The sequence below is a fragment of the Felis catus genome, chromosome C1, assembly GCF_018350175.1.
Source record: "Felis catus isolate Fca126 chromosome C1, F.catus_Fca126_mat1.0, whole genome shotgun sequence".
Classification (NCBI taxonomy): Eukaryota; Metazoa; Chordata; class Mammalia; order Carnivora; family Felidae; genus Felis; species Felis catus.
The window spans coordinates 128,571,663-128,597,657 of record NC_058375.1 but is presented as its reverse complement, the minus strand read 5'-3'; the positions used below and the strand labels follow the sequence as shown (position 1 = coordinate 128,597,657).

Below are 25,995 nucleotides of genomic sequence, written 5' to 3'. Positions count from 1 at the left end.
GTCAGCAGCAGTGTGCCAAGAAACTGCAGCATTTCTTGACCCTGGCTTAGCCCCATGACAAGTGGTCCGCCTGAGGAGACACACAGTGATCCACAGCCACCTAACAGCCTCCAGGCTGTCAGTAGTCAGCCATCTCCCAGAGCAGCAGTGACAGCTGACCCGACAAGTGCTCCATCAACTCTTCCCATGAGGGAAAAGGTGCAATCCCCTAAAAACCTCAGAAAAAAACCCTACATTTGTCAGAAATGTAATCTCCTGACATGGTGAACTGCAGATCATTTCCTCTATGAATTAAACAGGTGGATATACATATGTTCTTTAGCCAGCCCCTGGGGAGCTGAAGTTGTCGCTCTGACCCTTGAAAGCCCAGAAACAATGGCCAGCAGAGTCATGCAGTACAAAGACCAAGGCTGTAAATACCTGAGGATACTTTTGCCAAGTGTCATCAAAGTCAATGGGTTCAGAAAAAGAGCAAGCTCCCTTGCTTCAGGCGGGGCTGGAAGAATCCTTGTCACCATGGCAATCCCACACTCCCAACCCACCTCCGAGATGGCTCAGAGCAGATGTTATGAGGTTGAGTCATAATATGCTGCCCAAACTCAGGTAACCTGTTCCAGTCCTTCAAGCAACCTGGACACAAAAGAATTAAACACCGGCAATAAAGCAATGGATATGAACTATAATGTACTAAGTGGCTGATATGTCCAAATTCTGAATAACACATGACATATACGCTGCCTCAGGTAAGCCTCACCACAAGCTTGTAGAGTTCATAAAAAATCACCTCCATACTGTCAACTATGAAAAATACTGAGGAGACAGTAAGAGGTAGACAGTCACTGGTCAGTGAAACCCAGAAGAAGGCTTCAGTCATTTGGACCTCTGCAGACTTAATTGTGGGCTACTCCCCTCTTTTTAATCAAAAATATTTTCTGGCAGCCTGGATTAGGCTTCCACACAGTGGTGACCTGATGCAAGTTGCTGGACCATGTTTAAGGGCTGAACTAGGTAAAGTCTAAAGTATTTTCCATGGTTGAAACTCCCTGATTCATGTGAGCCTTACAAAATTCTAGGCACGGCGGGCAATTAAGAATCATTAAGCCAGTTTCTATTTTCAAAGAGAATATATTACATGAAAGAAACCCAAATTAAAATATACAGTTGAGCAATTAAGTGTAAGGCTGTGTAGTAATAACTACATGTGAAATAGGAGAGGAAGGGAAGAGTCAATTAAGGCAGCATAGTCAGAGAAGTCTCCAGCTGCAACACAAAACATGGTACCATGGCAAGTCAAGGAAGTAGAGGCAAGTGACCAGAAAACCCAAATGATGAATCCTGAGGCTCCTGTGGAGAGAACAGACCTGCTCCTGATTCCAGAGAGTGTAGACCACAGATGACTTGGTCCTAAATGGTGAACCTATAAGCGCAACAAGAAAGAACAGCGCCTATAATAGACACGGTGGATATGCACAGCACAGGATCTCTGCTGGGGACTGTCATAGGGCCTATTTACACACAGCTGTTTGTTTTAACTTTCTGATTATTTCCGTCATAGGTTCTTAGCAACAAACATGAAAGTTCTTCAGGAGAAACCAGTTTCCATGGCAAGATTTTTCGAAAACCTTATTTCTAGTGGAGAGAGCTGGCCCCTGGGTTTCACGTAGCTAGTGGGTGACTCCGCATAATATAACAGCAATGTGAGAAGAATTGAGAACTGAAGGTGATGTGGATGGAGATCAAAGGGGAAGGTGAGTTGCCAACTAGCTGCCAAAGGTGAGATTGAGTTGAAGAGACACGGTGGCTATTGTAGTGGGGCTGAGCATGGGAGAATGACTACGTGTCCAAACCTGAATATTTCTGAAATTGAAAAGGGGTGGCATTTGTGATTATGGAAGGACAATGGGAATAAACAGGGTTTTGCTGAGTGAACAAGGGTGAATGGTTATTCTATAGAAAACTCTCTAGCCTTCCTATGAAACTTCAGCATAATATACATTTCTCACAGATGCCTGAGTTTAACTCAGTTTAATATCTCAGTTTAATATCATTAGAGGGAAAGAAAGAGTTCAAGACATCCTGAAGATGGTCACACCATAGAAAAAGCAGCATAAAAAAGAGGCTGCTCCCAAGGACTGCAGAGAAATGGGTAAGACTTGGTCAACCTTAGAAGGTAGATGACAGCAATCCCCGAAATGTCATCACTGGGAATACTGTTCTAGAATGTGTCAGTATGCAAATTGCAAATAAAGTGCTCAGTGCTCAATTTGAAGAAACTCTTGAGGAAACATAATTAAGTAGGTTTCTTCAAAGGCATTCTTCTTGGAGCCCTTTCTATAACAATGATGCATTAAGAGTTTCCATAAGAGAGATAACATGTGCAGCATTTTCCACTTTTATTTAACCAGAGAATCTCTTTTTCCAGGTTACTTATTAGGAAACCCTGGAACTAATGTCCCACGGTACGTGATTTGGAAAATTCTCTGTTCAAGGGATGAGGTAGATTTCCAGATACAATATCTACCCACAATGTTCCAACTCATAAAATCAGGAAATCAAAGTAGCCCTGCCTTTACAAATGGAATATCCATTTGCTGACAAATGGATGGTAGAAAGAGGACTTGGCAGGCTGCAAGGTGACTGGATTCTAATCTTAGCTCTACCTCTCTTTGAAAAATGAAACCCTTTTGAAATCTCAATATAATGGCAGGGTTGAATTCAATGCCTAAGAGTCCTTTGGCTCATAAATCTTATGATTCCTATGGTGTCATTAGGGAGATCTAGCATTACTTTAACTCATCAAACAAATACTGAGTGCCTACCATGTGTCAGGTACTGTGCTAAATTTTAAGGCTACAGGATGAGCAATGAGGCCTTTCCTGCAGTGTGTAGAGCTGGAATCGTTAATCCCCTGGGGAATTTCCATGGAGAGCAAAAGATTTTTTTTTTTACATTTAGCATAAAAAGGAAGCCTGGGTGGCTCAGTCGGTTGGGCGTCCAACTTCGGCTCAGGTCATGATCTCCAGTTCTTGAGTTCAAGCCCCTCATGGGGCTCTGTGCTGAAAGCTCAGAGCCTGGAGAGCCTGCTTCAGATTCTCTGTCTCCCTCTCTTTCTGCCCCTCTCCCATGTGCACTCTGTCTCTATCTCTCAAAAATAAATAAATGTAAAAAAATGTTTAATTTAGCATAAAAATCTCAGATATTGAATATATACATTGCTAGGAAAGAGTGTGGATGGGGGTATATTTGAAAGAAGATTAAATAATATTAAAATTGATTATCCAAACTAGGGAACACTGAACTATTTTTGGAACCAACAACAAAGGAAGTCCTGGTTGAACATTCTGGTCTAATGGCCACAAGATAATATCTCATTCAAAATAAATAACATACCTCCTTAATCACAACTCAGCACCTTCTCTTGGCGTTCTCATGTTTTGCCCAGAGTGGTAGTCCTGGTGTTATTACTCTGGCATTAATTTCAGGTTTGCCAGATCGCCTTGCCAAATATTGGACTTCTAGACTCTTAAAAGCAAAAGGGTTGGGAACACCTCTGCCTAAACTGTGCACTGGCCACTCACATTTAGTAAAGATAATAACCCCCTTTCAGGAAAGAACTTCAGTCAAAAACAATCATTTAGAATTCAAAACACTCCCTGCTCTTAAGCTTTGTGTAAAACTGGCACGGGTGCTCTATTTGGTGGGACGCTGTGTAGAACACACGAATCTAAGGAATGGACTTGTAGTTCCTTCCTGACATGCACCCACACACTGGTTGGTTCACAAACCCACTGTCCATATTAAGCCTTGAGAAGCCACATTACCATTCCCCAGTGCCCACCTCTCTCTTCACAGCTCTTAGACTAAGTAGTTTCTAAGAGCAACACCTACAAATATCAAAGATTAGGCAATGGACTGTGCTTTCACAGACACGAAAGGACTTCAGATGTCATTCCCTGGTGAATGAATCAAAATACGACATAAGGAAGAATGGCCCATACTCTGTTTATCCCATCCCTGAAGCCACCTGGATTTTCTAAACAGAGTTTATAAAAGGCACCAAGGATAAAACTCCATAGCCATCCTGTGGCTAGAAAGTCCTCACAGGTGTTCTTCATTAATAAAGTTTTGTTTTGTTTTTAATATGTTGATTTTATTGTAGGGAGCTTATTATTTTCTGGTTGGGTATTTGTCATTTCTGGAGCTCCTTTTGGGGATACTCATATATTTGATCAAGCATGTCATTTTTATTCTCCATAACTCTACAAAATTGGTTGTAATACATAGTCAATGTGGGAATGATAAAACAAAACAAAAAGCTGAGTTGGGAAGTTATTAAGTTATAAATTAATTCATATAATTCAAGAAGAGCCAAAAATTATTCCCAATAATTCAATTTTGGGTAAATAGAATGAAACCTCATAATCCAAAAACCTATCATCACCTCTAAACAGATTTCAAAATAGTTTTGCCCCATCCATGCCTTATGAATAGATTTCTAGTACAGACCATTTTATCATTTTCTCTCCCCTCTGGCTCCCAAACTCCCTTTTCTCCTCTTCCCAAAGATATTGGTCTAAGGAACAGGAACTAGAGATAGAGAGATACATAAATAGAGATCTTGAGACAGAACATAGATGAACATATAGACATATAGATATGGATTTTTAAGTTTTACTCTAGATAACATAAGGATAGAAATACTATTCAATTTCCCATATGGATTTTTAGGTTTTTCTTCTAGATTAAATAAGGATAGAAATATTGGTCCTTTTCTCATGTGTGTGTGTGTGTGTGTGTGTGTGTGTGTGTGTGTGTGTGTAATTTTAAAGTTTTTCTCCTAGATTACACAATTATTTAATATCTGTTTCAACTCCATGTCCCTAGAGAATCCCAGGATTCAGTACCTAAGACTTTGGAAGTACATTGGTTCAAATATTTGCCTTGTGATCTCAGGTAAGTCATATAATTTCTCTTGTCTTCAATCTCCTCTGTCGTAAAATGAGGGTAAGCCACAAACTCCTGACCATCAGGTAGGGCTGTTGTGAGGAATAAAATGAAATAATGTAAGTGAAAGTAAGTGTTTTTTTAAAGTGTAAAGTAGTATATAAATGGAAGGTGCCATTATCTTTAATCAAAACCACCAGAGAACACATGCATTTTTCATCCTTATTGCACACCATAAACAAATTTGAACTCTAAAAATGAAATCAGCCCAAAGTAAAATGTTAGAAATGACAATAAGTCATTTTTCAGAACAAAGAAATTGATTTTCCATAGATGTTCTTTCCTGCTGCATGTAAAGACCTATATCCATCAATGCCTAGGTCCCCTGTTTTGACAGTGGGTGTAATTATGGCTGATCACACAGTCACTTGGCTCATGTTACTATCAGAGCTTGGGGCCACTATGTTTCCTCCCTATTACCACAGGGATATGTCAGGATTTATAGCAAATAGTGCTGTTGCCAAGACATTTTTTAATTAATTAAAAAATAAAAACCATTATTTTCAAGAACGTGATCTAAGCCTGAAGCTTGAGCTATGTGTGTACTTTCCAGTTCAAAAGTTCCAAATCTTTTACAATCATCACTTTCAAGCAATGTTTCCAAATATCAAACTAGACTGACTAAAGATTACCAGACACTCTACTTTTACAGACAAGATCAACTTTTAAGAAAAATCGAGATAGCTGTCAGACCCTCCATTAAGCCTTTATATTATTTTATAAGAACTCTCAAAACCAGCTATATTGTACCAACATTCATTTCTGGTTTTTGGTAACTGAGCTGTCATTATGTGAGATGTTAAAAAGGGGGGAAGTGGGTGAAGGATATAAGAGAACTCTTTCTACTGTTTTTGCACATCTTTGTTTTTTTCTGTAAGTCTAAAATTAGTTCAAAATAAAAAGTAAAAAACAAAATACAAATCTTACAAATTAGTATCCTATTCTTATGAGTCTAGAAACTAAGCCTCTAAGAGAAGAATCATTTGCCTGAATTCGACTATTGTTTCCATTACTTTATACCATCAGTTTAGTCTACAAAGTATTTAAGGTAGCTCATTTACATGGAAATAAAAGATAATAATTATAATAAAAATAGCTTATATTTTTAACCACATACCAGGAATTGTCTTAAGAACTTGACATATGGATGCTTGCTTGGCTCAGTTGGTTAAGCATCTGACTCCTGACTTTGGCTCAGGTCGTGATCTCCCAGTTCCTGAGTTCAAGTCCTGCATGGGGCTCTGTACTGACAGTTCAACAGCGAGGAGCCTGCTTGGGATTCTGTCTCCCTCTCTCTCTGCCCTTTCCCCACTTGCTCTCTGTCTCTCTCTCAACATAAATAAAAATAAACTTGAAAAAAAGGAACTAACATAGAAGAAATCAATACCTACATCAACCTACAATGCAGGTCCTATTCTAACCTCCCTTCATACAAGAAAACTAACATGCCAAGGAGATCAGTAACTTGCTCAAGGTCACACTTCTAGCAAGTGGGGAAAGGAGAATGACAACCAATACTATACAAGATGACATTCAAACAGCAGAGAAGAAAGGCAGAAACTAAGGGGGAACATGAAGTAGACCCAGGAGAGAAGCAATAAGGAAGCCTGTCAACAGCACAATTTTCAGGGTACATTCAACAGAAGCTGATCAGGAGATGGGAAAGCATCTTTGATTTGGGACTGGCCAGCGTTTCTCCTAAAGATTCTCATATAGCAGGCAAATAAGCACAGAAGAAAGAATCGAACTTGCATACCCTCTGAAGAAGTTACGATGAGTTTTATGGGGAGGAGTGTTATACCCTGACACACTATAGGCAGCTGATATCACAGCAATAAGTGATTCTTTAAAAAAAATTCTGTAGGATGTCATCTTCCCTGACTTAATCCAGGAAACAATTTTGGTATATCTTGACTAATATTGTTTCAGCTGCACTTGTGATAAATATCGGATGGAGAGGTTTTGAGATTGCGCTCCTGCCAGTTTCCTACAGAACGGTGTTCTACTTATCTCAATAAACACACTCTCATATGCCACACTATCCTTCCAAAGAGGAAGTCAAGCTTCTCCCTCACATCATTCTCCCACATCCACTGGAACATATATATTATAAAGTAATAAACCTCATTTATTAATCATGGAACTGACTGGTCCTTCTGAATATGTAAATTTCCTATTCTCCTGAAATCTAAAATTTTAACTTCCAGCATGATCTTTTTTGCGTGTGGTTTTCTTCTAGTTGCAATGCATACAAAATATGCTGAAAATTTCATCTTAATTTTTATTATTTAAATCAACTGGCTAAAATTCATTATTTAATTAAACATAACCTTTTCTTGATAACTTTGGGAAAACTGGGCTTTTTTTTAAGTTTATTTATTTATTTTGACAGAGAGAGAAAGCATGAGCAGGGCAGAGAGAGAGGGAGACATAGAGAATCCCAAGCAGACTCCCTACTGTCTGTGCAGAGCACCACATGGGGCTTGATTCCATGAATTGCAAAATCATGACTTGGGCTGAAATCAAGAGTCAGATGCTTAACTGACTGAGCCACCCAGGTGCCCCAAGACTGGGCATCTTCTTGCTTGCGTTTTCCCATCAGGAGAAATCCTCCTGGTGGTGACTACAAATACGTGGAGTTCATTCTGAGCTGACACAAGGACTAGAGGACACGACTGGCATTTTATGGGGGAGATTCAGGGATGATAAGTATCTGTAGGTGCAGGAAAATCAAGAGCAATATAGAACTATCCTGTCCAAACTGGCAGCAGAGGATGCACAGAGCCAGCCTCTCTTGCAGAATAGCGTGGAGAATCTCACCTCTCCTGAGAGGAGGTGTCTAGCCTATGTGCAAATGCCTTCAGTGACAGCGAGCTCCTTACACTAGTCACCATTGCTAAGGCAACAAAAATGGAACCTGTATTCACATGTTAAGCCAAAGTTTGTCATCTTTTAATTTCTACCTGTTTGCCCTCTAAAGCAGTATGTCTCAGGAAAATCACGTCCTCAATGAACACTTTCAGTTTATTTTAATACACTCTGATATGATATTAAGAGTGACTTTGGTGTATAGAAGTCTGCTTGCTTTTTACTCCCTCAACTTCACAAATTCCTTGAATCTCAAAATATAGTGTCATGGGCAGTTCTGTTATTGCCTCCCTGGAGGAATACCTCTACTCTGAAGGAGTGAAAAGCTAGTTGCCCCTTAGTAGCTGTCTCCCACCTTCTCCTTTGTGACTTTGCATATCTTCTTTTTCAGAGATTCTGCTTCTCTTTCTACTCCAAATCCAGTCTGATGAATAAATTCTATGCTGCTTAGCTGTCTGAATATGATCAAGATTAGAACTAAAGTTGCCAGGGAAAACCAGATAAGTACTATATGTCTAGTTCAAATACACCTTGTTGTGCCAGAAGGAAACGTGTGTGGGCTATATGTTTTCATTGTACCTGATGACCTCTCTCCTGCTGCTAGCTCAGATCAAAGAAAAGAGAGGCAAGATGCTTATTGTGAGACTAGAAGTAGGTTTCAACTTGTGGACACACATCAGTCAGTTGGCAGTGGATGCCTTGAGTGCAGCGTTTAGAGTGAATTTCAGGGTAAGTCTCACGTAACAAACAAACAAACAAACAAAATAACATCTTAACTAATGAAAGCTATTTCACAAGTCTGAGACATGGCAGTGCTGATGTTGCTGGTGCCTGTGCTCTGCATTTGCTGACACTGATGAAGCAGAACAAGTACAGGTTTGGAGTCCTAGGTCTGGAATTCAAACTTCTGGTGTTAGAATTTGCTAGTTGAGTGACTTTGGTCTATCAACATTTCTGGGCTACAATGTTCTCATCAGTAAAACTGGAATAATAGTAATACATCCCAATTGGGCTGTTGTATAAATCGACTGAAACGACTCTTTTAAGTTCTATAAATATTTATTGAATAAATCTTAATACACCAGACACTCTGGCATCATGCCAAGAATAAAACGATGAATGAGTCAAGGTCTCTGCCCTTGAAAAACTAAGAGTCAAACGGGAAGAAAAAGACAAGTGAGCAGATAATTTCAATATAAAGTGGTAAAGACGTTAATAACTGAACCACAAAGTGTTATGAGAACACAGAAGACAGGCACCCCATCATTTAGAATGACTTGTGCAGCAGCTAAAATAAACTCCAATAGAAACTGGCTTTTACAATAAGGAAATCTATTGTCTTACTTAACAGCCAGTGCTCAGACTGTTGACTAATGGGCTCAACAATGTCCTCTAGGACCCAGAGTGTCTTCACAGGTCTTCCCTACTGCACACAGGAATGCTTTCATCCAGAAGTTACATAAACTGTAGATCATACCATGGATCAGGGAACTAACTGAAACAACACCCTTCTTTTTTCATGTCCCTCTTCTCACATCCCATTGGCTCAGATGGATTCAACCTGGCACATTTCTGAACCAACCATCTATCAAGGAAATAGGATTATCATAATTGACAAATAATCTGAGGTGGGTGGTAACTGTAATGTTTACCTGAGAGTCCAGAACAGCTTAAAAGAGGTGGGATGGTAGGGAAGGGACGGTTTTCTAAAGGACATTCATCCAGGTTTTCAAAGAATGAGTGAGATCAGACAAAGGAAGAAGAAGATGAGCATCTAAGGCAGGAGAATAAGTGACTGGAGGCAAATTCCCACAGAAGTAACAGAGGTAAGAGTAGCACTTGGTGTGAGCTATGGATTTTCTAGATGTCTGTTGTTGACTGAAATCTACCTCAGGACTAAGGGAAATGCCATGTTCTTAAGATAACCCTAAATTAACATTCAACACTTTTTTACCCTTTAGTTTGTGTTTCTTTGATGTAAAATATATGATTTGTCTAAAATAATTTTTGATTTCTACGTCTTAGATATTTCTCCATGGAAAATGATCAAGTTCTTTGGGATAGCAGACAACTCAGTAAGTATGGAAAGAACAGCACAGCAGAAAGGCTTATACACTATGAATTCTTAACTTTGATTCATTAATCACTTAGATACAGTACCTGTACTAATTATTTCAATTTAGAAATTCAGAGTTAACTATAAAGTCTAAGTAAAAATTTTTCTAGCCTAAATAAAATTTCCTTCTAATTGATTTTGCATGGGATGGATAGGCCTTTCCAGGAGAGATTTCTTTCATTATATTTTCCCTAAAACACTCAGATGGGTACAGCACAGGTAAGCCTGTGATTGCATTTCCTAATCTAGTCATATTGGTGATCCTATCAGTGAAAATTACTCCACCATATGAGAAATGTGTTTTAATCCACATACCTTACTTTTCCTATGTCTACATAGAGGGAAAAGTGGGGAGATGCTATGTCAGGAGTTACCAGCCAAAGGCCATATGAAACAGCCAAATGACACTTTAAAATGCATTTCAGAATGAGAAAACAAAGTTATATCCCTGTGACTAATGCTAACTAATCCCTGTTAGTAACACTAGTAGAATATACAATGGAATAGGGAAACTCAGAGCTTGCCCAGAAAATCAAAAGTAATGGCAGGGGTGACAGTCTCACATTAATTCCCATTGGAAGGTCAGGTTGACTATTTAATCATATGAACTATATTTTGAAGAATCAGTACAATCTATGATTTGTTTTGGTTTTCAAATCCTATGGACCGGGAACAGAAAGTAGACAGCCATTGAGAATTTCAGAAGAGATAGAAAAAAGAGACAGCCTTTCTATGAGACACACAGGCACACTCAGGAAGCAATTTCTTTTCAGGTATTTCCAAATATTAAAATCTGGAAAAATCAGACTATAGTTAATGGGGTAGTGATGTTAACACAGTCATGTCCTTGGGAACCTTGGTAACAGAGTAAAAAGACAAAAGCTAACTTGCAATGTCTAAGTATTTACCAGGGTAGAAAGAGGAAGTAATTCAAAATACAATATCTGTTTATCGACAGGCAACGTACAGTAAATATATTTAAACCGCACTGCAGTTCCTCTCTCTTTAACATTTAAATTGATTCACCATTTACATCTACTCCCACCTTCCCATCAAACATGGATAGGGAAACTGATTAGAACAAGTCTCTATTTTTCTCTTTTGGATTCCCTCATTGCCAAGCATTATTAAAATTTCACCTTTAATTTCACTGCAAGACATCTAAATGAAAGGGAATGCAGAACTTGGCTACAGGAACTCTCAAATTTAATCTCTTTTGCAGTCTGATTCCTGTAGCGTGAATAGCAGCCTGATCTTATTGGCACTTTCAACTGCAAAGTCAGGTTCATTTCAAAATTTAATACAACGTATTTGTCATCACCACACTTCCCTCAGTAAGGACACTGACACCAAACTGCTACCAGTTGGTGGTCTGAAAAAGATAGCTTGCTGAAAATGAAAATTCTCTCCTCTAAACCTAAATAACTCATCTCACATATTATGTGTCTTCTGTTTCTGCAAGAGTACACTATTGCTTTCCACTATTTGATCTTTTAGTAATCCATCTAGGTAACAATAAAGAAATAAAAGAATATTTACTCACTGCTTGCTTCTGGAAAGACAGTAATATATTTCATAGATTTCAAGAATAACTTCCCCAGCAGGAAACAAGAAACAACAGATTAGAATCAATACTATTGTTGATTCTAAGTATAAGACATATCTGTCACTGCTGTAGCCTACTTCTGTTATACACAAACATTATGAGGTTGCCTATAGGCCCCCGTCTGCCTAGAGCAGTGCTTCTTAAGGTGTGGTCCCTCAACCATCACCATCAGCATCACCTGGAAACATTAGAAATACAGATCCCTAGCCGCATCTCAGACCTACAGAATCAGAAACTCTGGAGTGGGGGCCACTCCATTTGTGTTTTGTTTTTTAATTGGAGTACAGTTGACACATAATGTTACAATAGTTTCAGGTGTACAACATAGTGATTTGACAAGTCTATTAGTTATGCTATGCTTATCATAAGTGCAGCTACCATTGGTCATCACACAACACTATTCAAATACCATTGACTATATTCCCTGTGCTGTACCTTTCATCCCCATGACTTACTCATTCCATAACTGAAGCCTGTGCCCCTCACTCCTCTTCACCCATTTTCCCCATCCTCCCATCCCTTCCCCTCTGGCAACCAGCAGTTTGTTCTTGGTACTTATAGGTCTGTTTTTGTTTGTTTTGTTTTTTTTTTTTTTGAATTCCATATATAAGTAAAACCATATGGTATTTGTATTTCTCTGCCTGAAGTATTTCACTTAACATAATAGGTACATCCATGCTGTTGCAAATGGCAAGATCTCATTCCTCTTTATGGTTGAGTAATAATCCATTGCATATATATACCACATCTTTATCCATTCGTCTATTAATGGATACTTGGGTTGCTTTCATATCTTGATTATTGTAAATAATGCTGCCATAAACACAGAGATGCATATATCTGTTCAAATTAGTGTTTTTGTTTTCTTTGGGTAAAAACCCAGTAGCAGAATTACTGAATCCCACGGTAAGTCTATTTCTAATTTTTTGAGGAACCTCCATAGTGTTTTCCACAGTGGTTGTACCAGTTTACATTCCCACCAACAAGGCACAAGGGTTCCCTTTTCTCCAAAACCTCACCCACACTTGTTATTTCTTCTTTTTGTTATTAGCCAAGCTGACAGGTGTAAGGGGATAACTCATTGTTGCTTTGATTTGCATTTCTCTGATGACTAGTGTTTTTATAATCCCACTGGGGGATTTTCACATTGTAGTTTTTGAATGACTGATCTACAACAAAGGGGATAGAGAAATATGCTCCCCAAACACTTCAGACCCAATTTTCCTACACAAATAATTCCTTTAACATTCCAAAGACCTCTGTTTTTCTCTTGTCCTTATTTAGAAATATTCCAATACACTCTGGAATCCACTATAAAATGAAAACATGAATAACCTAGCTAGCCTTCCCCTGAGAGTCATAAAATAACTCAATTGTTGGAAAACAAGACTCAGGAGGATTGTATAAGTTACTAGTATTGTCTAATTGGTAAAGAAATGGGATTCACTAATGGTTTTATGCTTTCAAAGGATGGGGGAGGGGTGCAGAAGCAGTATACTGAAGCCATCTGATATTACCAAATAACTGTAAATAGTGAGGGTTGTTCAAAGTATTGAATGGGATCTCATGATTGGCAGTATCATCTCTTCCAAGGAAGTCGTTTCTTTAAATATTATCAACACGGTACGACTGGAATTGGATCCTCTATCTGCTGCAGGAATGGATCCATGAAATATCTTTTCACACATCCTTGTCTCAGTTTGAGTCGTACCACAATAAACCCTTTGACAAAGATTCTTGGGCAAGTGTTTATTGGGGAGTTACGCCAGAGAACCAGTGAGTGCAACAGTAGGGGATGAGACAGGGAAGGAGGCTGAGAGAGGGTGTGTGATCAAAGGAAGTCACCATGATGAGTAGGTGGAGCTTCCTCTCAGTGGCAGCTCTCGGAAACAGCACAGAACATACATCTCAACGTTATTCCATCTGAAAGGCAAGGGCAATGATTTTTACAACTCCCAATCATGGGTTGAATGAAGGCTGCTCCCTGGGATTGTTAATTCCCTGGCACTGCTGACTGCACTTCTGTGGGCAGAGAAATTTCCCAGGCAAACAGAAGCAAGTCATGTCAGCTGGAACTTGGGGGCTGATATACACAGAAATGGTAAATGGCTTAGAGGATATAAGCAGGAAACAACAGTGCATGCTAAGTTTAGTTATTTCAAAAAGGCTGTCTCTATGTGCTCGCTTCGGCAGCACATATACAAAAAGGCTGTCTCTAGATTTGCACTGCTAATATAAAATGCATGTCCATATTTATTTCCCTATCCTTCGATCCCTCTGAACTCCTGGCAATACAGTTTTTAAATTTCCAAACCTTATGCAAAGGTAAGTGTGTGTATGTGTGTGTATAAGTGTTTGTGTGTGTGTGTGTTTCTGCTCAAAACAGAAACAAATAAAAATAACATAAGATGAAAATAATAGTTGCTTTCTTATAACTTAAAACAACTAAAATTACTCTTATCCCTTACAAAATGCACATCTTAATTAGCTATATACTTATTTCCATGAAAGTGCTCACAACTTTCAGAAAAATTTTATTTGAAATTTATTTTGAGTGTAATCTCTGTGGTGGCTCTAATATGTAGAGTCTCTTTAACAGGTTGATAGACCACAGACTAGTACTTGTGTGGCAAAGAAATATCTCACCGATAATTTATTCTTTTGTCTTCCTACAATATAAGAAAATAAATATTGTGCTGAAATAGCAGTTAGAAAACCTTGTAAGACAAAGAAGAAGCATAGAAGAGAAGTAAAGCAGTGCTCGATGACCAAAATGACATACAACATGATCAAAGGGTTTAGAAAATAGTACTTGAAACCACAAAAGGGGTTTTATTTAGAATTCCGATGAATAACTTGTTATCTGAATGGAGTTTGACCTTCTTTTCAAAGCTAACCTAAAGAACATTTCTTGAGATTTAAAGATAAAAAATAAATAAAACAAAACTTCCAATTCAATCAGACATTTAAATATATTAAAAAAAATTAACTCACTTCAGTTAAATGATTAACCTAGCATGCTTTCTACCAATTAAAGTCATCCTATGGGTACTTACAAGCACATGCTTATGAGCACATGCCATTTTATCCAAGATTAAATATCACATTTTTGGATTGTCCAAGGTTAATGATGCAAGGCAATAACTCACAGAAAAATGCCTCTGAAACGAAAAGCAAAGTAACCTTAATGATTGAAAATCATTCCCCAAGCTTTCTGTGCAAATATATACACCACTTAAGGAAAATATTTGCATGGAGAAAATCTAGCGCAACTGAAAAATAAGTATCCTTCTATGCAAGGGGGCATTCCAGTAACACTGGAGAACCCTAGTTCCATGTACCTGTCAACATGCGAACTTTGTTCTTCTTAATGTATTAATACTCTGTGTTATACCAACATGGGTATTTGCTTTTTCCAAGTACAGAATGTACACCGCATTACCTCCAAATAAAGATGTTTGCCGAAATATACAGACACTCTTTTTTTTCTCAAGATAACCTACTCTGCAAATTATGGAGCAAAGCACTTGGTGAGTACTCAAGGTCTGACTGCCTAATAGACAGTCTGGTGTTTATCTATTGACCCTGTGATGTCATCTGTCCACTTTGCATTACAGAGACATGAAAGATGATAAATAGTGATCATATGTCAGTCACTAGGAATGTTGTCCACTGCCCTAGCATTATGGGGATTTTCCCAACCTACTCTGGGAAGATGCTATATAGTGGTACACCTTCATCAACTGCCAGTGAAACCTGGCAACAATGAACTAGTTACGCATTTGAGAAACAAAGTTTAAAACCCAGCATATTAACCCGATAATCTAAAGGAGAAGTAGGTTGGGCATCCAGTTTGCATCACAGTCCATTTACTTTCAAATTGTCTACTTTGACTTGCAGGAAACCTGCTTGTCAATGAGACAAGAAAAACCTATGTATATTCTATACTCAGTAGACTTCTATTGACCCAGATTAGTGATAAGATGTTGTGCAGAGGAAAGAAATCAAAGTTCATCGACCACTCAAAGTATTAGAAATCAGATACAAATCAGAATACTCATTCGTGCAATCTTTTATACAATTTTCTTCCTAAAAATAAGTATTACTAACTCATTGTTTGCTACATTCACAGGCTGGATGAGAAATAGTAACTTCAGTAAGACGGGACAGTATCACTAATAAATCAAAGTAGAGCATGAGTCAAAACATACCTCTACACAGACTGTAGAAATTCATAAATGACTACTTGGATCTTTGATAGTCTAAAGTCGATTACATTCTTAAACTAGCCCACAAATTTTGGTTATCTCAAATTGCTACTTACTGGCTTCAATGTGACAGAGATTGTAGATTTTCAAAGGCTCCAAACTAATTTTTTTTTAATTTGAGAAAGAGACAGAGAGAGAGCATGAGAGGTGGAGAGGGGCAGAGGGAGAGAGAATCTTAAATAGGCTCCACACTCAGTGAGTAGCCCAACACAGGGCTCAATCCCACAAACCTGGGATCATGACCTAAGGGAAATCAAGAGTCGGGACATTCAACTGACTGAGCCACTCAGGTGCCCCTAAACTAATTATTTAAACACACTTCTGGGGAAGACAAATATTCTTTCTAGTGGCACAAATGCCCAAGAAGACACTTTGAAGAGGCCTACAGAATCCTGATCATGGCTATGTGGAAATCTCTTGGTTCCACAATCTGAATGGGATATAGATATTTTGCAAGGGGTTTTAATGTTATACACACACACACACACACACACACACACACACACACACACACACGTGTGTGTGTGTGTATTTATAATATACATATGTGCACATACCATACATATATATATATATATATATGTATATATATATATATATATATATATGAAAAAGTTACCCTTGCAAATTATAGCAGGACTTAAGTCTGATTAGATCTAATATGCATTTGTTTTGTTTTGTTTATTTCTTTGTTTGTTTACCAAAATGAAGATACTTATTTTGGTCTATCCAGTTAACTCCAAATAAATTGTGAAATAAAGGGCATATAAAACAATAATAAATTCAGAAAGATGAAAAGAAAACTACCAAATGTTACTAGAAAAAAATCACAGCTGACTTATTAAATATATCTCAACTGTTTTTTTCCCTTCTCCAAGCATTTAAATGAGTGTCAACAGTTCTGGCAGTTCCTGCAGATACGGAAAGACCATGATAATATGCAGAGAGTTAAAGAGAAGCACTTTTCTGTTCAACTTCTATCATAAATTAACCAGAATCTCAAAGAAGCTGAATTGCAAAATGTGCAACCAGACCACATTTTCAATTTCTCACTGGACAAAAGACTACTTCAGCTACCAGGCTAGCATGTTCTTGTAACCATGACTATGGCTGATACCCCACAAATGATTAAGGAGCCATCCAAGTATGTAAACACCATAAAAACTTCATGGAATTGATATGAACCAGTAGTAATTTCTACTTTTCCCCATAGAAATCAAGAGTTAGGTCAATGTTGAAAATTAGCCATTTCATAGGGATAAGCAATAAAACTCTAGAAATGCTATACAATGGTAAAATGGATACCTCTGTAGAAAGGATTCTGCATCCATTTTCAGTAGGACAGTATGTGTGTGTTGGCGGAGGTGGGCCAATTTCCCCACACCACACCACGGAATTCTCCAACACCAACTGGACGTCCTAATATTCAACTCAGTTCTGACATCACCCAGAAATAGCATCAGATTCCATAGGGAAAAGTCTTGATCCTACAAGACCACCCTCCTCTTTAGAGGTCAACTGTAAGCCCAGGTGAGCTATGCTTCTAACCAACCAGCTACAAATTTGAGTTTCCCACAACCCCCTCTTTGGCTTTGATTCATTTGCCAGAGTGGCTCACAGAACTCAGGAAACCTGTTTTACTTACTACATGACCCTTACTACATGACTGGTTGACTGTGAAAGATGTAATTCAGGAACAGCCAGGTGGAAGAGATGAATAGGGTGAGATATGGGGAAAGGGCATGGAATTTCCATTGCCACTTTCCACAAATCTCCACAGTGTTCACCAACCTGGAAGCTCTCCAGACCCCCAATTCTTTTTATTATTATTATTTTTTTTATGGAGGTTTCTTTACATATGCACAAGTCACTAAATCATTGGCCATTGGTGTTTGATTCAACCTCCCCTCTCTCCCCTCCCTGGCAATCAGGGGGTGAGACTGAAAGTTCCAACCCTCTATTTGGTTGGCTCCTCTGGCAACCAGCTCTCATCCTTAGGTGCTTTCCACAAATCACCTCATTACCATAAACCCAAATGTGGGAGAACGGGGCTTGTTATGAATAACAACACACACATTTCTTTCCCTTTTTTTTGTTTTTGTTTTTGAGTAATAACACGCCCATTTCACCTTTACAGAAGCAACTTCAGGAATTGAGGACAAAAGAGCAAATGTAACAAAAGATGCTCCCATTGCTCTTTTTGCTCAGGAAGTTCCAAGAGTTTTAGCAGCTCTGCACCGGAAATGGGAAGAATATGTATTTCTAATTATAAATCACAATATCACATTCTGCAATACTACAGAAGACACAGATTGTGAAATTGTGAAAAACTCCCCAGCCCTATAGACATAATACATCATGACAAGCCTCTAATACCTGCTGTGAGATGACAAAGCCTGACAGTAATTTGTCTTTGGGACTCAACCACACAAAGCATCTTTTTGATTCCACAGCTGGAGGTTGGGAGGAAGAAGTGATATGGTTATTCTAACACTCATCATTATTTTCATATTATATAAGAATGCTCTTTGCACAATTCCCCCAGGGCAGAGAACAGTAATAAATGTGTATTATAAGAAAAATAATCTTATAGCTTATTTTGAGTGGTTATGTGCCAGACACTTCACTAATCACTTTTATATAACCAGTTTAACTCTCACAATCAGTGAGAGGTAGATTTTATTACCCCTGTTTTAAGTCTGAAGGAAAGGATGCCTCCACAAGTTAATTAATTTTCCTGAGTTCATCTAGCAGGGGAGTAGCAGACTTGAAATTCCAACCTGGCTGATTTAGACTCCAGGTTTAAACCTCTATACTACTCTTCCTGAAATCAAAGAAAAGCAATACCACAGTGATCTTATTTGCCTCTGTTAATAAGTTGTACATATAATACCACAATTCAAAAATTATTTGGTAATGTTAGAAGCCACTATTAGTTTTAACAACTTAGTCAAAAAGGATGTAGCTAATACAGCCTGTTGTTGACCTCTAATTAAACAAATACCTTTCATGAGATAACTGATTACACTGCCTGACAAAATGTCTATCTGCTAATTATGGTGGTGGGAAAGAAAGAAAGAAAGAAAGAAAGAAAGAAAGAAAGAAAGAAAGAATACAGATCAAAAGCAGGAGGAAAGGAAGATTAGAGAAGGAAAGAAAGAAGAAAGTGAGAGAGGTAAAGGCAGGAAGAGAGGGAAAGAGAAAGAGGGCTGCAGGGGGAGACAAGAAGGAGGGAAACAAGGAAACCATTGCTGAATGTCAACCCTGTGTGCATGTGAATAGCCACTCTGAATCCACTTTGTAATTTCCTTCTATTCTATGGATTACTTCACTCCATAAGTCAAAACGTTTCCCTCCACCCATCAAGAGCATTATAAATGGGATTAATAAACATACCAATATTCTTCCAAGAGACTGATTTTTTTTAACTGTAGGATAAAGGTTTACAAATGTCACTTTCCTCATTTCCATGTGACTTACATGTTTTCTAAATCACCCTTCATTTCAAACAACCATTGTACTAGAAGCTTGACAATGAAGGAAAGACGCCACTGTTAACAGTTTTGCAAATCTTGACAATTTAGATTTTAAAACGGTTCTTTAGAAATGTCAGTATTATGTCTAGAACTGAGTGTAGTTGAATGTTCCATAAATGAAAAGTTATAGCTTAGTATTTTTTTTCCCTTAACTTGGAGAGAATTGTAGCCCTGGAATCTTTACAAGGTAGTATTTGTTAATAATATATAAAAGCATGTTACATATCGACCTCCAAAAAGGCAAATAAAACTTGTTTGGTATTGATAAGTTGAAAACTACCCAGAGGAATTCTGTATTCTATTTGTCTTGATAAATTAAGAACTGCACAGAAATCTCTAGCTTCACTGTGTTGCACTGAGGCATAATCATATACTTTTCTTTTGGACTATGTGGCCTCACATTAACTCAAGACTGCTTACTTTGCAGCAATTTAGCACGTGGCTTCAACATAAGTATTCAAGGATAGGAAAGCTGTTTCCCTCCCTTGGGAAAACGACCTGTTTGAGAGCAGTGACGCGTAATAGTAATAGGGCAGCTCTCACTTAACAACACATATGTCTTTGCCTCATACCTCGGTCATTCTGGCACACAGCCTTCAGGATGCGATGTCCTCGGCCACATTTTCCATGATCGGGGATACAGACGCCTTCAGACATCAGCCATCGGTAACACATTGGATCCTCACAAGGAACAGACTCCACCAAATGAGGGCAGTGGCCCGCAGGCCCTGTGGATTCCATGAGGACATGGCGCTGCCTCATTCTAAATCCTGAGAAGAAAAGAAAAAAAAGTTTCACAGGATTCAACTTTATCCATCAAAACAAACAAAACAAAACAAAACAAAACACCAGCAGCAACTAGAAAAGAGATAAAACTTTTATTTGAATCTCTATGGTCTTAAAAGGTGTATGATTTCAAGGTGTTTTCTTTTATGGGAAATGGGGTAGGGGGATACAAAAAGAAAGGTAAAATGGAAAAGAACTAGAGCAGAGACTCTGTCTTCCAAGACTTAACAATCTTGGAGAGGCCATACACAAACACACAATCAAATGGAGTAGCAAGTAGCACTGGTCCAATGGCATCAATAAACCAATAGAAATAAATGAAGACTCACAGAAATAGCCTAACATAGATAAATCCACATTTTATTTTTTCTGTTGTTTTTGACATTTTGCTTATTCCACATTAAGTTGAAATACATCTACATTTTGGCATATCCCTGGTAACTAAGAAATTCACAGCTTTATGCCCGGAGACTTCCCTATATCCCTTCCTTGACATTACATTCCAGGTCAGCCTTCCCTGTAAACACAGCATCTCTTTGGACTGCATTCCTCACCTTGGCTAGACATGGGTCCCTGGACTATTATTCAGTTTAAAAAAAAATGTATTGTGGGACTACAGCCCAACATCACCTGTAATAAGGATATATATAGGCCTTCAACTCTATAAGCTTACAGAGTCATAAACTCAGTGTTGCAAGAGTCAAACAGGTACAAACTGAGGGAAATGAGTCAATTGTACAACTGTAAGGAGTCCTGAGTTGTGTGGTGAAATGGAAGATGCGTGCTTGTTCTGTAACAGGTGGCCATAATCCTGTTTCCATTGGCTGCTGCCATGAGGGAATGTGGAATTTATCTAAGGAGACAGAAATCCAAGTTGTGTTTTGTTTTTATATGAAATCTCTCCATTTTTAACTAATTTATCATTTTTAAAAAACAAAGTGTCCTAAAATTAAAGAAAAAAAAGTGACTGAGAACTAGATACAACTCTTTAGTCTATGAGTTTTTAATCTCTGGCCTTTATTACATGTCACTTCTGAAATTTTTTCTTAATTTTTTAAAAATATTTTTATTTATTTTGGGGGGAGAGAGAGAAAATGCAAGTGGGGGAGGGGCAGAGACAGAGGGAGACAGAAAATCCAAAGCAGGATCCAGGCTCTGAGCTGTCAGCACAGAGCCCAATGCAGGGCTTGAACTCATGAACAGTGAGATCATGACCTGAGCCGAAGTTGGATGCTCAACCAACTGAGACACTAAGGTGCCCTACCATGTCGCTTCTAAAGGCTATGCCTGCTTTCCATGGACCTCATATTTTAACTTCCATTCTCTAACACATCAAATTCTGTTAACCAATTTAATTCTTTTAATTCCTTCTTTTTAATGAAACCAGTCTTATTGGGTGATAACATTTTAAGGAATTATTCACGTATTCCTTTGGGTGAATTAAAAGAGAGAAACAGCAGACAGACAGACTTTGATAGGAAAATAGAGAGCTTGAGAACACTGAATGCCCAGCCTGAGAGTTAGATACCCTACTACTATTCCCACAAGAGTCAAGGAGAAGAACAAATTAGGGACCATGAGAGGTCACAAAGCCAGGTATATCTCTCTCCCATATTTTCCAAAGCCATGCCTATTTTCCCACCAATAGTAATGAAATGAAAGGTTACAAAGTTCAAGGTGTAGTGGGCAAAAGATTCACTCCTGTAAAATTGCACAACCAAGGAGGTGTGAACTAATGGACACATGGTTTTAGGCCATAAAAGGGAGCCACGCTTCCTCAGAATATTACAGGGCTGGGAAAGTATTTTAGATAAACCACCTCAAATGCTCTTTTTGGGTTTCCTTGGTCTAGGGCTAACCTATGAAGTCCTTTTACTTATTTTTTTAAGTTTATTTATTTATTTTGAGAGAGAAAGAGAGAGAGAGAGAGAGAGAGAGAGAGAGAGAGAGCACGCACATGCAAGCTGGGGAGGGCCAGAGAGAGGTAGAGAGAGAATCCCAGCAGGCTTAGTGCTGTCAGTGCAGAGCCCAATGTAGAGCTCGATCCCATGAACTGTGAGATCATGAGTTGGGCCAAAACTAAGAGTCAGACTTAACCAAATGAGCCACACAGGTTCAACTTTAAGTCTATGTGTTTATTTTGAGAGAGAGAGGAAAGAGCTCTTTTTAAAAGAGAGTCTTTGATTCTTACTTTGATGATCAGCCACATAGGAGAAGGCATCATTCAGCCAATCAGAGACCACATTCATGATCATGGCATTGAAAATATTAAGGTCAGGGACAATTAAAACAAAAGATGGCTTCTGCCATACTTCGTACCTACAAGTCTATGTCATTAATTAGTCAACATAAAATATGCAGAAGGGTTTAGGTCCCTTCCTGGGCCACCTTCAGAAGAGACATAGGAAACATACAAGGTTCTCAACTACACTTGATGCTCATCCAACGATAATGAACTCCAAGTTCTCACTGCCACACAACTTGGATGAACTCAAATCCTTTTTTTTTAATTTTCAAAAAAAGTTTATTTACGTATTTATTTTTAGGGAGATAGAGAGTGAGAGAAAGCAAGCAGGGGAGGGGTAGAGGGAAGGAAAGAGAGAGAATCACATGCAGGCTCTGCACCGCCAGCACAGAGCCCGGTGCAGGGCTCGAACTCACAAACCGTGAGATAATGACCTGAGTCAAAATCAAGAGTCAGATGTTTAACTGACTGAACTACTCAGGAACCCCAAATGACCCCTACTATTACAAATAATGTTCATATACTGCTTACTTATCCTCTTATGTTTGCTCTAATTTAGTCAGTATCTTTGAGCAGGACATAGCATAGGTCTCCATGATTTACAAGGTTTCACTACTGTGTCAGAAACTTAGCAGTCTTTCCTGAGGATTCTGGATATCCTTTAACCTAGAGCTTAGTGCCATTAAGGGGTATGTAAAATTTTCCTCTACAAATCAAGTTGCATCCATCTCATCATAAATCTATAGATTACATCTCCTCAGTCAATAAATTCTTCTAGTCTTTCATTTGTACTGCCCTTGTCCTGACTCTAACTAGAATCAAATCATAGCAGAAGCTCAGCATTAGAACAAAAACCTTGCAGTCTCCTGTTAGTGCTTAATTTGAATCACACATTGGTGTTCATGTCTGCAATAGACATCATGCTTCCCCTGGGTGCTTCTGTTCTGAAAGATACACAACTGCTAACTCCACAGCGTCTGGGGCCAGCCAACCACTTACCTTCATTTGCTGAATTCCATATTAATCAGATAGCATCATTCAGTAAACATTAACTGCCATATGTAGATCACTGTAATGTACTGTGGGAAGCCACAGAAGGAACAGAAAACATAAATCTATTCTTCACAGAGCATATAGTCCAACAAGGGGAAAAGGTACGTGCATTAATTAAACATCTACCCTATCCCAAGATGGTGCCAGCCACTTTACTTACATTACCCCAAATTAATAAATCTTTGAAACTATTTTATGTTACTATTCTCATTTTATGCATGTGAAAACTAAGATTAATGATACTTTATCACTGCTCCCAAAGCACATTATTGATTAAATGGATATGTATGAAATTCAGCCAAGGAATTTTGAGCCATTACCTCTTCATAAGAAAGAATTTAAATCAGCTCTTGTGTATGATGTGTTCTAGCCCCACCTCATATAATGAATCTGCAGGGCCTATGGGTCATTTCCTTAAAATGGAGGTATGCAGATTGGATAGTGATATTTTAGGTACTAAGTAGCAAGGAGTTTTAATAATCACTTCCTGACCACAGAGTCAATTCACCTTTAACGAAACTGGTATTTGCAAGGTTTTTTTTTTCTTTTATGAACCCAAAGTTTAGTATATAGTCTACTGGCATAGTATATATTCTACTGAATTAGAAAAGAGTGAATTGTGGGTTGGGAAGAGAAAAGGGAAGAAGCACAGATGGCAGAATATAGGTCAAAGTTTTTTAAATGAAGCCATGGAAAAATGAAAGGAGACTCAGGAGGTAAATTCAGGTCTGAGGATTGTACATCCTCATGGGTTAGTGATCCAAAAATGGAGCTGTCTATGGTCAACAACGTGTCTCCCCACTGACTCCACTGGGACAGGCCTGAAGCAGTAGCCTGCTGGTTGGCCAAGGATGGCAGAAACTGATTCTATCTCAAGCATCCCATTTGCTCCTCCTCTCTGGGAACCTTTTACATGGGGTAACAACCTTGATCCAAAGAACCTGAGCACACTGAATCCTTGATTCCAACTCTTTAGAAATCAACCACCATTCCTGCAAGAGTAGCATTTTAGTCTATCAATATTACTTTCCACCCTTCTCTGAATTCAGAAAATATGAAAAAATAATGATAGGGTGATCATGAGCATAAGAGCTCTCAACACTTAAAAGGAGAAGTAGGCACAGCCCCCTCTCCTAACACACATAGATATGGGGAAAAAAGGGAAAAGAAAAAAAAAAACTATTAGCATACATATTTTATGTAACAAAGCAAAATGATTTTTTTTTAATTTTTTTCAACATTTATTTATTTTTGGGACAGAGAGAGACAGAGCATGAACGGGGGAGGGGCAGAGAGAGAGGGAGACACAGAATCGGAAACAGGCTCCAGGCTCTGAGCCATCAGCCTAGAGCCTGACGCGGGGCTCGAACCCACGGACCGCGAGATTGTGACCTGGCTGAAGTCGGACGCTTAACTGACTGCGCCACCCAGGCGCCCCAAAGCAAAATGATTTTATAGACTTCTCATTAAGAGTGGATCTATCTAGCAGGCAAGGATGGAAAATGGAAATTTTCCCACGTTGTTATTCAAAGATCTAAAACATGCAGTATTCTCCTGCTTTTGCTGTGTTATCTAAATTGATTTGTTTCAGAGCATAAAAGACTGTCTTTGTAAAGACAGTCATGGCTTCTCAGTTTCAAAATGTCTTTTCCTATGGGGATTTTAGAACTTTAGGTGTATGACTGAGGGTAATACCATATGGGGGGGGTGCCTGGTGAAGGAATCCCTGAAGTCCTATCACATAAGCAGTTACCTAATATGACTCTGTATTGGGAAGCCTCCATCAAGCTGTTTCTTAAAACTTCTGTACGGGGAGCCTGGGTGGTTCAGTTAGTTAGACGTCTGACTTTAGCTCAGGTCATGATCTCACAGTCTGTGAGTTCGAGCCCCTTATCGGGCTCTGTGCTGACAGCTCAGAGCCTGGAGCCTGCTTTGGATTCTGTGTCTCCCTCTCTCTCTGCCCCTCCCCCACTCATTCTCTCTCTCTCTCTCTCTCTCTCTCTCTCTCTCTCTCTCTCAAAATATAAAAATTAAAGAAAAAACAACTTCTGTGGTCAAGGGTATCTGTCTTTCTGGAATATGTCTGAAAGGGACAAGGATGTCATATAAGTGTATGTCACTGTATCAAAAAGAATTTTTTAAACGTATACCTATGTGTAGAGTTCACCCATCAGCAATTTTTTCAGGTTATTTCTCTTTCATATGCCTCTAATTATAACTCCCTGGGAGTATATCAAAGATAAAGCAATGAATGTTAAAACCTGATCCAATTTAAATTCCTCTGAAAGGTGTCCTAGCTTCACTTGACAAGTACCAACCTGCTGAGTACTGTTCCCCTCGTCTGCCTATCACAGACCTGGTGGAAAGTGTGAAGGCTGGGTACGAGGCTGATTTTCTAATGTATTTCAGATGGCTGACAGCCACAAACCTTACAGGATTCCTGACTGAAGGGTGCCTGCCTTAGAATAACAGCCATGTTAAGATCGTTTCTAGAGTAACTAATTTCTTCTATT

General features: G+C 38.7%; 1 protein-coding gene across 8 annotated transcripts in view; it reads right to left on the bottom strand.

Annotated features, from left to right (window-relative positions):
• THSD7B (thrombospondin type 1 domain containing 7B) overlaps positions 1–25,995 on the bottom strand; it is a 1,583,202-nt gene that overhangs the window by 447,894 nt on the left and 1,109,313 nt on the right. For all 8 annotated transcript variants that reach the window (XM_045033714.1, XM_045033716.1, XM_045033715.1 and 5 more), the window contains one exon: positions 19,971–20,168. In XM_045033714.1, the coding sequence (XP_044889649.1) occupies positions 19,971–20,168 (198 nt within the window). The remainder of the gene's footprint in view (positions 1–19,970; positions 20,169–25,995) is intronic.